The sequence below is a fragment of the Anomaloglossus baeobatrachus genome, chromosome 2, assembly GCF_048569485.1.
Source record: "Anomaloglossus baeobatrachus isolate aAnoBae1 chromosome 2, aAnoBae1.hap1, whole genome shotgun sequence".
Lineage (NCBI taxonomy): Eukaryota > Metazoa > Chordata > Amphibia > Anura > Aromobatidae > Anomaloglossus > Anomaloglossus baeobatrachus.
In genome coordinates this window covers 27,910,875-27,924,346 of record NC_134354.1, presented here as the reverse complement: position 1 = coordinate 27,924,346, position 13,472 = coordinate 27,910,875, and the positions used below count along the sequence as shown (strand labels likewise).

At 43.3% G+C, this 13,472-nt stretch overlaps 2 protein-coding genes across 2 annotated transcripts in view; one reads left to right on the top strand and one right to left on the bottom strand.

Annotated features, from left to right (window-relative positions):
• Positions 1-13,472, top strand: part of LOC142290884 (trefoil factor 1-like) — a 201,648-nt gene that overhangs the window by 147,565 nt on the left and 40,611 nt on the right. The gene's annotated exons all lie outside the window — the stretch shown is intronic.
• The window catches only part of LOC142290883 (mitogen-activated protein kinase 11-like), a 92,661-nt gene that overhangs the window by 45,931 nt on the left and 33,258 nt on the right, over positions 1-13,472 (bottom strand). The window contains exon 2 of the mRNA XM_075334948.1: positions 12,539-12,650. Within this exon, the coding sequence (XP_075191063.1) occupies positions 12,539-12,631 (93 nt within the window). The 5' untranslated portion in view covers positions 12,632-12,650. The remainder of the gene's footprint in view (positions 1-12,538; positions 12,651-13,472) is intronic.

Sequence of the window (13,472 nt, the reverse complement as noted above, 5' to 3'; positions counted from 1 at the left end):
GTCTACATGAAAGATGTATATGGAAATATGAAATACCATGTTTCCCACCAAATGAGACCTATCCTGAAAATAATCCCTAGCATTACTTTACAGGATGTTTGGAGTATGCTTGAAATATAAGCCCCACTTCAAAAATAAGCAATAGTTACAGTCAGGGCCAGCGTGAAGGGGAGTCAAACTATGCAATTTCTAAGGGCCCCCACCATTTGTATTCCGAGCTTAAACTTGTTTAAAGACCTTTGATGACTTCAAAGTCCTGTGACCAAAGGTCTCTTAACTGCAGGGGTCTAAAAGAACTGAACAGGAGACAGGCAGATATGCAGGACTGGCGCTGGGAAGAGCAAACTGGGCAATTTCACAGGGACCTCATTCTTCTAGGGGTCAGGGCTGTGGAGTCGGAGTCGTGGAGTCGGAGCTCATTTTGGTGGAGTCGGAGTCGGAGTTGGAGTCGGTATAAAATGCACCGACTCCGACTCCTAAAATATATAATAAATTGGGGACAGGAGTGCAATGCAGAATGTGCTGAATATTTTACTAAATAATAACATTTAGTATAATGCTTATATTTAAGTGAAAAATTTATTGTAGTATAATGTGAACATCAGACATTTAATTGTTTTTATGATACAATAATCAAGATATTTGGATAGAACATAAAATATTTATTGGATACAACTTTAGAACACAAAAAACTAATAAATTGTAAATATGTAATATTATATATATATACACAGTGTATATACACACACAAGATATATATGTAATCTACTGTATATTACATAGTGTATTACATATTTACAATTTATTACAGTTTTTTGTGTTCTAAAGTTGTATCCAATAAATATATTTTATGTTCTATCCAAATATCTTGATTATTGTATCATAAAAATTATTAAATGTCTAATGTTCACATACACATATTCATGTACTACAATAAATTTTTCACCTAACTATAAGCAATATATGTAGGAGTCGGAGTCGGAGCCGGAGTCGGAGCCGGAGTCGGAGTCGGTGCAAGAGAATTTGAGGAGTCGGAGTCGAAGGTTTGGCTTACCGACTCCACAGCCCTGCTAGGGGTCCCAGTTTAGATCATGATAAGACTGCTTAAGGAGCTTTTTGACATCACGTCATGTGACCAAAGGTCTCTTAATTGCAGGAGTCTAAAGATGAAGAATAGACAGGCTGGTATGTGGATAAATAGATAGATGGATGGATGGATAGATAAGAGATAGAGGAGAGATAGATTCATAACCGTGGACTGCTGTTCATGGGGAATAAAATAAGAACTCCCCTGTAAAAGAAAGCCCTACCCCATCTTTGGCAGCAAAAAATAATATAAGACCCGGTCTTATATTTAGAGAAAAACGGGTAGCTGTTTAGGTGACTGTACTATGACCAATATTTGTGGCCTCTCTATGGTGACCTCATAACGACGGCCGTACGACTTAAAGCGGCGGCAAAACAGGGTACTTATTCTGTTCCGCCGCTTTAAAGCGGCGGCCCGAAAAAGCCCTGTAGCGCCCCCCAGCGACCGAAAATCTCGGGGGTTTCAGCTACCGAGGGTAGCTGAGACCCCCCAGATTATGAATCGGGGTGTTTTTTTTGGACCCCGACCATGTGATCGCCGGTATACACCGTATACCGACGAACACATGAAAAAAAAAGAAATGGCCGGTAAAACTGATTTCTTTTTCATCTGACATGATCAAACATGTCAGATGAGAAAGAAATCTAAACCCCTAGTGCCCCCAAAGCCCCCGATACCGGAGAGTCCCCCCACCCCCACCCCTACCCCCACCGGACATCCAAAATGGCGCCGAAGCGCACAGAAAACTGCAGCCGCCGCCGGCTCTGCAGTCATTTCCCTCCGATCTGAAATGATCAAACATTTCAGATCGGAGGGAAATGTCCTCCCCCTGACCCCTCCTCCGGTACACCGGAGATCTCTGGTCCCCGGAGCCCCCTCCGGTCTCCAGAGCCGCCTCCCCCCTCCGGAGCGTGGAAAATGGCGGCGCCGCGCGGCCGCATTCATTCTGCTCTTTCTGCCGCATGTGACACGTCACATGCGACAGAAAGGTGCCCCCAAGTCCCAAGGTGCCCCCAAGTCCCCAGGTCCCGCTAGGTCACCCCCCCCAGCCCCAGCCCCCGCCCCCGGTCATACGTTACCTGTCTGGTGATCCGTCCCGCGATCACGCCGCCTCCTTCTTGAATGCTGGCGGCGCATGCGCAGACAGCGGCTGTCAGCTGGATCCCTGGGACGCTGACGTCGCTGCTGCACAGGCTCTCCACTGTGGACCGGGGGAGAATGAGTGCAGTAATCAGCAGTCTCTCCATGTGAGGAGTGTGGTCCTCACATGGAGAGACTGCTGTTCCAGAAAATGGGGGGTACGTTCTGTGAGCGTGCCCCTCATATTCTGGAATGAGGTTACTGCAGGTCACTCTGCCCTAAGTTGGACCGGGGCAGTGTGAGTGCAGTAATTCTCAGATTACTGCACCCACACTGCTCATGGAGAGCTTGCTCTTCCAGAAAATGGGGGATACGTTCCCTGAACGTGCCCTCCATATTCTAGAAGATCCAGAGTCGCCGAGGGACCTCCAAAATGGATTACAGCGACCGGAATTTCTTTATTTTCAATAAATTGGGGAAAGAGGAATGTTTCGGGGAGTGTTTTTTCAAATAAATTTTTTTTTTGTCTTTATTTTTTTCTATTACTTACTGGGTTAGTGATGTCGGGTATCTGTTCAGATGCCGTGACATCACTAACCCCAGGGCTTGATGCCAGGTGACATTACAGCTGGTATCAACCCCATATATTACCCCGTCTGCCACCGCACCAGGGCGCGGGATGAGCTGGGGCGAAGCGCCAGGATTGGCGCATCTAATGGATGCGCCACTTCTGGGGCGGCTGCGGCCTGCTATTTTTAGGCTGGGAAGAGTCCAATAACCATGGCTCTTCCCACCCTGAGAATACCAGACCCCAGCTGTCCGCTTCACCTTGGCTGGTGATCTAATTTGGGGGGGACCCCACGTTTTTTTTTTTTTAAAAAACGCCTGGGGAGCCCTCCAAATTGATCACCAGACAAGGTGAAGCTGTCAGCTGTGGTTTGCAGGCTACAGCTGTCTGCTTTACCCTAGCTGGCTATCAAAAATAGGGGGGACCCCACGTCGTTTATTTTAATTATTAATTTTTTGGGGGGCTAAATACAAGGCTAGGCACCCTTTAGTGCCACATGAAAGGCACTAAAGGGCGCCAGCTTAGAATATGCAGGGGGTGGGACGTTATATATGTTTGACATGTATCCATTCATCCATTGTAGCATTTTAGGCTGTGCGCCCATAATCGGGATTTGCAGCGTTTTGGGCGCAGAGTGTGTCCATAGTGTGTCCCTGTGTCCATAGCGCTGCATTGTGCAGTAGAAGCACAGTGGAAGGATTTTTAGAAATCCCATGCCCAATGTGCTTGCCCAATGTGCTTCTTTTCTCCGCAGCATAAACCGACCTGTGGCACAGCTTCCCGAGCCTCAGCATGTCAATTTATGAGTGTTCTCTGCAGGTAGCATAGAGCTCCACAGCGGCCTGAACCCAAATCGTGGGCATGGCCAGCTGCGTTCTCCCGTGGACAACACTCACATCTCTGCAGGAGGCTGACACTGTGTACTAGACGCCGTGTCGCTGGATCATGGCCACATAGCCTAAAAGTGAGACATTTGTTGCTACAGCAACATTTTTGTGAAGTACCTGTGGATTCAAAATGCTTACTATACTCCTGAATAAAATCCAGTTTCCAAAATGGGGTCACTTGTGGGGGGTTTCTAATGTATAGGTACCCAAGGGGCCCTGCAAATGTGACATGGTGCCCGCAATTTATTTCAACTTTTCCAGAATTCAAATGGTGCTCCTTCCATTCCAAGCCCTCCCATTTATCCAAACAGAGGTTTTTGGCCACATGTGGGGTATCCCTGTGCTCATAAGACAATGGATAACAACCTGTGGGGTCCACGTTTTGTTGTTGCCTCTTGAAAAAGTGAGAAATTTGATGCTGAAGCAACATTTTTGTGAAAAAAATGAAAATTTTCAATATGGCAACCTAAGCTTATCAAATTCTGTGAAGTATTCGTGGATTCAAACTGCTCACTATACACCTAGATAAAAGCCTTGAGGTGTCTTGTTTCCAGAATGGAGTCACTTGTGGGGGACCGCCACTGTTTAGGCACCTCAGGGGCTCTCCAAATGCAACCTGGCGTCCGCTATTGATTCCAGCCAATTTTGCAGTCAAATGGCAATCCTTCCCTTCCGAGCCCTGCCATGCGCCCAAACAGTTGATTTCCACCACATATAAAAGGTATCGCCAAACTCAGGAGAAATTGCACAATAAATGTTATGCTGAATTTTTTCCTTTTACTCTTGTAAAAAAAAAAAGCTACCTGGTTGAAATAACAATTTTGTGGTAAAATTTTATTTTTTTTTTTCATGGCTCAACATTATAAAATTCTGTGAAGCACCTGGGGGTTCAGGGTACTCACCAAACATCTAGATAAATTCCTTGAGGGGCCTAGTTTCCAAAATGGGGTCACTTGTGCGGGGTTTCTGCTGTTTAGGTACCTTAGGGGTCCTCCAAATGTGACATGGTGCCCGCAATCTTTTTCAGCCAAATTTCCTTTCCAAAATTCAAATATTGCTCCTTTCGTTCCAAGCCCTCCCATTTGTCCAAACAAAGGTTTCAGACCACATGTGAGGTATCACCGCGCTCATAAAAAAGTGGTTAACAAACTTTGAGGTCAAATTTTTGGAATTACCTCTTGAAAAAGTGAGAAAATTGATGCTAAAGCAACATTTTTGAGAAAATTATTAAAATTTTCAATATGACAACGTAACGTTAACAAAATCTGTGAAGTACCTGTGGATCCAAAATGCTCACTATACCCCTAGATAGAAGCCTTGAGGGGTCTAGTTTCTAAAATGGTGTCACTTGTGAGGGGTTTCTTCTGTTTAGGTACCTTAGCGGACCTGTAAATGCAACATGGTGCCCGCAATCTATTTCACCCAAATTTGCTTTCCAAAATTCAAATATTGCTCCTTCTGTTCCGAGCCCTCCCATTTGTCCAAACAGAGGTTTCTGACCACATGTGGGGTATCGGCGCACTCATAAGAAAGTGGGGAACAAGTTTTGGGGTCCATTTTGTTGTGCTATTTCTTCTAAAAGTGAATAAATTTGGGTTCGAGCAACATTTTTAGGTAAAATTTAATTTTTGCTTTTTTTCATTCCACATTGCTTTTGTTCATGTGAAGCACCTGAAGGGTTAATAAACTTCTTGAATGTGGTTTTGAGTACTTTGGGGGGTGCAGTTTTTAGAATGGTGTCACTTTTGGGTATTTTCTGTCATCTAGGCCTATTGAAGTCACTCAAATGTGATGTGGTCCCTAAAAAAATGGTTTTGTAAATTTTGATGTAAAAATGAGAAATCGCTGATAAACTTTGAACCCCTCTAACTTCCTAACAAAAAAAAATTTTGTTTCCAAAATTGTGCTGATGTAAAGTAGACATGTGGGAAATGTTATTTATTAACTATTTTGTGTCACAGAAATCTCTGGTTTAACGATATAAAAATTCAAAAGTTGAAAATTGCTAAATTTTCAAAATTTTTGCCAATATTCATTTTTTTTCATAAATAAACGCAAAAAATATTGTCCTAAATTTGGTACTAACATGAAGTCCAATATGTGACGAAAAAACAATCTCAGAATCACCGGGATCCGTTGAAGCGTTCCAGAGTTATAACCTCATGAAGTGACACTGGTCAGAATTGCAAAATTTGGTCTGGTCATTAAGGTGAAAATTAGCTCCGTCACTAAAGGGTTAAAAGGTGGTTGCCAACTTACTTGGTCTCCAGGGTGGATATACAAAGTACTGCTGCTTTCTGTGTGAGTGCAATAGTCGTGCAAGAGAATATCACTACAATAAAAGACTGGCCTCTCGACATTTACTTCACCCAAGGAGTAAAAATGTCCTGCATCCAGCACTTGTTGACCCACATAAGATTTTGTTACCACCATTGCATATCAAGTTGGTCCTAATAAAAAAAAACTTTGTAAAGGCAATGGATAAAAATGCAGAAGCATTCAAGTATCTCATTGATACATTTCCAAGGGGGTGGGGGTGTAGAAAAGATAAAAGAAGGAATCACTCTTGGACCTCAGTTTCGTAAGCTTCAAGATGAGGTGTTTCTCAGTTTGTTGCAGGACAAGGAAAACGATGCATGGGTAGCATTCACATTAGTGGTAACTATTTTTGAAACTGAAGAGCAAATAACTATGAAGAGTTGGTGGAAAATCTCCTTAAAGCATGCAAGGATCCTGGCTAGAACATTTCCTTAAATAAATTTGTCACCACATTGAGCTTTCAAACCTATTAATATGAGCATACAGGTTATAGGATGTTGAAAAGAGTCTTACCTGTATGCCTCATTGTTGAGAAATCATATTTTATAAATTTATGTTAATGCGTTCTTTCAGGCTATGGAGCATACAGGTAAGGCTAGTTTCACACTTGCGTTGTGCGGCATCCGTCACATTGCATTGTGTGACGGATGTAACGGATGCGTTGCATATAGTGGCGCGACGGATGTGACGGATCCTGCAAAAGAACGGAATCCGTTGTAGCTTTTTTTTCAGCAATTTACTCAACTGAGCATGCGCAGTTGTGTAGAGACGGATCCGTCACAGGAATCCGTTAAATAACGGATTTCGACAGATTCCACCACCATAGGCTTCCATTATAAAAATGACGGATGCTGACGGAATCCAGCACATTGCTTTTTTTGTTGACACTCTGGGAAGTGCAGAAAAACATTACATGCTGCGTTCTTTCCGTCAGGCGGATGCAATGCAGCGTCGGCCGGCGGATCCAACGCAGGACCATCAGTCGCAATGCGTCGTCCATACAAGTCTATGGGAAGCAGCGGAATCCGTTAACAGTGTGCTGTTTCCCAAAACGGCTAATTGCGACTTAAGGAAAAAAATGCAAGTGTGAAACTAGTCTAAGGCTATTTTCAGCAATCCATAACCTGTTTTTTCCATAATTTTTTTTTTTTTTTAGTGAAGTCAATTGCTGGAAGGTCTAAAGAATGCAGAAAAAAAAACCATCCTTAGGCCTTGTGCGCACTAGGCGTTTTTGCCGCGTTTTTAGCGGCGTTTTTTACCGCGTTTTTGTGCTGAAAACGCAGTGACATTGCTTCCCCAGCAATGTCTATGGGTTTTCAGAAGTGCTGTCCTCACACAGCGTTTTTTTTTAGCTGCGTTTTTGTGGTGACCACAAAAACGCAGCATGTCAATTATTTCTGCGTTTTCCACTGCATTTTTCACTCATTGAATTCAATGAGATGTTAAAAACGCAATGAATAACGCATATAGCCGCGTTTCTATGACTAAAAACGCAGCTATAAACGCAAGGGGTGGGCACTACAGTGACGTGTACAGGAAGAGGATTCCTTCTGTTGGTAAACACAGAAGCATGAATCCTCCCGGTACCGTCACCGCTGCGTCCACCTCCCGTCCTGTGCATGTCAGCTCCATGCGGCGTCATGTCTGGGCGGGAGGTGGAGGCAGCGGCGAAAAACAAAGTGAACAGTAGAAAAAAAAAAGTCATATACTCACCTGTCCGCAGGGTCCGGGTGCCATGCCCGCTCCCAGCTCCTCCCGGTCCCGCCGCTCTGGCTGTGTGCAGTCTCCCCGGGGCAGGACCTTGCTTGCAGGACCTGGCGGTGGATCACCTGATGCAGTCACCTGACGCATCAGCTGATCGCGGTGTCGCCGGCTTTTTCGCGCCCGGCCGGCTATCAGCTGATCCTGCTGTCAGGGGACTTCATCAGCTGATTACCGGCAGCTCCGGCAGCGATCGTATAGGATCAGACTCCTGTCCGATCGATCGCTCCAGGAGCTGCCGGTAATCACCACAGCACATAAGTGAGTATGTATTTTTTTTTTTTTTTTTTTACTGATGCATCAGCTGATTGTATAATCGGCTTTTATACAATCAGCTGATGTGTCATGTGATTCACGTAGTTTAACCTGACATCATCTGATCGCTTTGCCTTCCAGCAAACCGATCAGATGATATTGGATCCGGATTGGACGGCGCGGGACCCTGACCCAGGATTACTGCGGAGGGGGGTTTATTTCAATAAAGATGGAGTCACTAATTGTGTTGTGTTTTATTTCTAATAAAAATATTTTTCTCTGTGTTGTGTTTTTTTTTTATCATTACTAGAAATTCATGGTGGCCATGTCTAATATTGGCGTGACACCATGAATTTCGGGCTTAGGGCTAGCTGATAATATACAGCTAGCCCTAACTCCATTATTACCTAGCTAGCCACCCGGCATCAGGGCAGCTAGAAGAGTTGGATACAGCGCCAGAAGATGGCGCTTCTATGAAAGCGCCATTTTCTGGGGTGGCTGCGGACTGCAATTCGCAGTGGGGGTGCCCAGAAAGCATGGGTACCCTGCACTGTGGATTCCAATCCCCAGCTGCCTAGTTGTACCCGGCTGGACTCAAAAATTAGGCGAAGCCCACGTCATTTTTTTTTTTTTAATTATTTCATGAAATAATTAAAAAAAAAAGGGCTTCTCTATATTTTTGGTTCCCAGCCGGGTACAAATAGGCAGCTGGGGGTTGGGGGCAGCCCGTACCTGCCTGCTGTACCCGGCTAGCATACAAAAATATGGCGGAGCCCATGTCATATTTTTTTTTCTTTTTGGGCAAAAAACTGCATACAGTCCTGAATGGAGGATGCTGAGCCTTGTAGTTCTGCAGCTGCTGTCTGCTCTCCTGCATACACTAGTGAATGGAGGATGCTGAGACTTGTAGTTCTGCAGCTGCTGTCTGCTCTCCTCCATACACTAGTGAATGGAGGATGCTGAGACTTGTAGTTCTGCAGCTGCTGTCTGCTCTCCTCCATACACTAGTGAATGGAGGATGCTGAGACTTGTAGTTCTGCAGCTGCTGTCTGCTCTCCTGCATACACTAGTGAATGGAGGATGCTGAGACTTGTAGTTCTGCAGCTGCTGTCTGCTCTCCTCCATACACTAGTGAATGGAGGATGCTGAGACTTGTAGTTCTGCAGCTGCTGTCTGCTCTCCTCCATACACTAGTGAATGGAGGATGCTGAGACTTGTAGTTCTGCAGCTGCTGTCTGCTCTCCTGCATACACTAGTGAATGGAGGATGCTGAGACTTGTAGTTCTGCAGCTGCTGTCTGCTCTCCTGCTTACACTAGTGAATGGAGGATGCTGAGACTTGTAGTTCTGCAGCTGCTGTCTGCTCTCCTGCATACACTAGTTCTGCAGCTGTCTGCTCTCCTGCATACAATGAACATTTTGAAGAAGGAAATGACATCAGACCTTTTTTTTTTTTTTTTTTCATCAACAATCTTTAATGGCATTGTGCACTGATTAAAAACGCAGTGAGCAAAAACGCAGCAAAAAACGCACCAAATCGCGGCAAAAACGCATGCGTTTTTGCCGCGTTTTTTTAGCCACGGGTGCGTTTTTTTAGACAAAAACGCACATAAAAACGCAGCGTGAAAAAAACGCCTAGTGCGCACATACCCTAACAATAGACATGCTGCAGATTTTTTTTCTGCACCAAAATCTGCAAGGGAGAAAAAACAACAACAAAAAAAACAAAAACGTGGGCTTAGCACTTCAGAAATCCCCTGGACATGCAGATTGTGGTACAGATTTCTCTAAAACCACATTAAAAAAATGCACCGTGTGCACAGCGCCTTAAAGGGACTGGGTCATCAGGTTTTTGCTATGTAATCTAAAGACAGCATTTTGCAGGGATAAAACATAGTATTCGGGGATGCCCGTTCTTGTCAAGGTTCGGTGTGATTTTTTGCTTAAGAAGCAGGACTTCTCAATTCTGGACTACAATGTAAGGCACATGGCAGTCCAGCACGACCCCCTCCTCTGACTGACACCTCACAGTCAATGAACAATGTCTTTAGAGAGCCTGGTGTGGGTGGGGTCAGCTCTCTCACCTCTGCTACATGGTTAATCTAAAAATTCTGATTGTCAGAATGGCTGCACCTAGTAATAAAAGTGATCGATGGTTGGATTCAGTATCCCTTTGCTTACATCATGCAGCTCTCACATGAGGTAGCAAAAACTTGCAGACAGATTCCCATTAAAAATATGTAGAACAGTAACTGATCGGTGGGGGTGACGGGTACTGGATCTCCATCAGCTAGTAATGACCTATCTTGTTGATATTTATACCTGTGCCTTGCCCCTTTAAGTAACCTATGCTAAGGATAGCTTCAATACAAAAGCCCTAGAAATCTCTTATTATACAAATATAGTTACCAGAGCTGCTTTACTATTACTATACTCAAAATCCCCAAATCCCCTACTTAACCAAAGATCCAAAGATAGATAACATTCAATCTGCAAATGGATTATTGAGTTCAATGTCTAACAGAATATACCAGGCTACCATGCTCCCTCTACTGGTGCAGGACTGCATCAGAAACCATCTAATAACCATAAAAATATATTAGGAAATCAAAGAGCACTGAATTGTAACCCTATTAATAATAAGTTGTTATACCCAACACATTAAAAAAATGTGGCATTATTTTAGAAAGGGAAAAAAAAAGCATAATTTTTCAAACCCTCAAAGACCCATTTAATGTGGCCCTCTTAGTTTGTACAAAATAAAGAGACTATTCTTTTGTTTACAGTTTGAGGGTCATCATGACAGGTCCACTTTATTGAGGCAAATGAAAATAGGCATTCCACCTGCTGAGTGTAAATATACAGAAAGCAACAAGCCAAGAGTGGCCATATATGAGGGGCTGCTGATAAGTCTTTGGCTTTGTGATTTTTTTTTCTCTCTATGGTAACAAATGTTACATCACATGAAAGCCTTGTGTGTCGGCCTTGTTCACACACTGCGTTTTTACGTTTTTGCTTAAGAAATTTCTTGAGAAAATGGTTGTAACCTTTCTGCAGACATTCCCCAGCAAAACCTATGGAATAAAAAAATAGCTGTGTGCACACTGCGTTTTTTTCTCAGGAACATTCTTTCTGTAGAATTTCTTGAGAAAAAGGAATGCGCACGTCACTTCTTTTCTGCAGGTACCTGCGTTTTTTGCCATAGATAATGGTAAAAAAAAACCGCAGAGACCAACCTGTAGAAAAAACGCACAGAAAACGCACCAAAAACGCAGTAAAACCGCATGCGGTTTTCAGTGCATTATTGATGCAGGGTTTTTTTTACAGCAAGTGCGCTAATCTTTCAGACTCAAGAAATTTCTTTAGAAAAATCCTATGTCTAGTGTGAACAGAGCTTAATATAGGTTTTCAATTTCAATTTTGTGTTTGTTGCTTATGGCAACAGTGTTCTACGCACGCGGGAACTGAGCAACAGCAACTGCGAGCAGAGGAGTGATAAAATGCTTGTTTTTGCAAGGAAAGTATGTTCATGGTGATATGTCGCAGACACTGGGGGATCAATGCCAATGCACTTCGCATTCCACGGTTAAGAACTGGGTTGCCAAATTTAAAACGGGTCACTTCAACACCAATGATGAGGAATGTCCTGGACGACAAGAGTGGTTGTTGTTCCGGAGATCGTCGATGCTGTGCACAACCTCATACTGGAGAATCGCCGAAATTCAGCTAAAGCATAAGCAGTCATCATGGGAATTTCCCGTGAACATCTTTGTGTTATCATTAGTCATGAACATTTGGACATGAGGAAGCCATCTACAAAGTGGGTCCACAAATGTCTGACAACAGATCAGAGGAAGCATGTTAGTGAAAAGTTGATGATCCATTTGTCAGTTTCAGGACTGATAAGAACTTCTTGGATTGACTGGTCACTATGGGTGAGACTTGGATTTACTTGTATGACCCTGAAAACAAGGAGCAGTCAAAAGAGTGGAGGTACAGTGGTTCTCCTCATCCAAAGAAGTTCAGGGTGCAAAAATCAGCCACTAAAGGTGATGGAGTCTGTGTCCTGGGATAAGGAGGGCGAGCTGCCTGTGGACTACCTTCAAAAGGATTTGACCACCAATGCAACTTATTACATTGAACTTTTGGACCAATTGAAGGCCAAAACGGTGCGGCAAGCTGTCCAAAGGAATCTTGTTCCTGCAAGACAACGCCTCAGCTCACACTGCGCAAGCGACCATGGCAAAACTAGCAGAGCTGGGCTTACAGCTGGCTGACCTCCATCCAACTATCATCTGTTTCCAAACCTAAAGAAACACCTCAAGGGTACCAAATTTCACACCATTTCTGATGCCATAGCTGCTACAGAATCTTTTTGCTAGGCTTACAGAACATGGAATACCGATGTAAGAAGGGTGTTGACATCAGTGGAGAGTATGTGGAATAAATGTAAAGTGTCATCATCCTCTTGTTTCTTTCTGGGTAAAGCCAAAAACTTATCAGCAAACCCTCATATGTCCTTCAGTTATACCATAAGAAAGCAACTAAAAACTTTGCTTTGTGTAGGAGAAAAATGTATCACCTTTAGTCCCCGAAGTAACTGATATATAAGGAATTGGATATGATCATCTGTCAGCTTCTGGCACTTCACAATGTTATTTAAGTCTGCTCCCATAAGATTCGTTACTAGATACCTGTTGAATAGAACAAATAAGAATATTATACAATTAACAATAAACACCATTTTCTACAATTCTTGCTGTTCTGTATACTAAGCACCTTAAGCTTCTAGATCATTTTATAAAGAAGCTACCTCTACAGTACTTAAAGGGAATCTATCAGTAGGACCAACCCTCCTAAGGCTACATTCACAAATGCGTTGTTTTGCATACGTCACAATCAGTTGTGTGACTGATGCAACGGATGTGTTGCAGATAGTGGCACAACTGATGTGACTGATGCTGCAAAAAAAAAAAAAAAAAAAAAAAAAACAAAAAAAAAAAAAGAAAAACTTTTTTTTTTTTTACTGTTTTAACTGGCGGACGGCTTTTGTGAGCGATCAGCTGATCGTTCACAAATGCCGACCACCAGGCGATCAGCTGATCGTTCACAAAAGCCGGCCAATCAGCTGATCAGTTCGCTGGAACTGGAACTGAATTTACAGTCCATTATAGTTTTTTACTGTGCGCACACAAAAAAAACGTTACATTGTGCGTTCCTACCGCCTGATGATCAGTCAGTAACGACTGATCCGTCACGCAGCGGATGCAACGCAAGGCCATCAGTCACAATCCGTCGCTAATAGAAGTCTATGGGGACAAAACGGATTTCTGCAAAATATTTTGCAGAATACCGTAATTCCTCAAGGCGATCTACATGTAACTTGGAGGTAGATTCTCAGGGAGCTTATTTACATATAAGAAACATGTGGATTACTTTGGAAGACTATATTGGATCACAGATATCAAGGTATAATTTTATTCAGCTTCCCATGACCTACATGCCTGTATAAATGG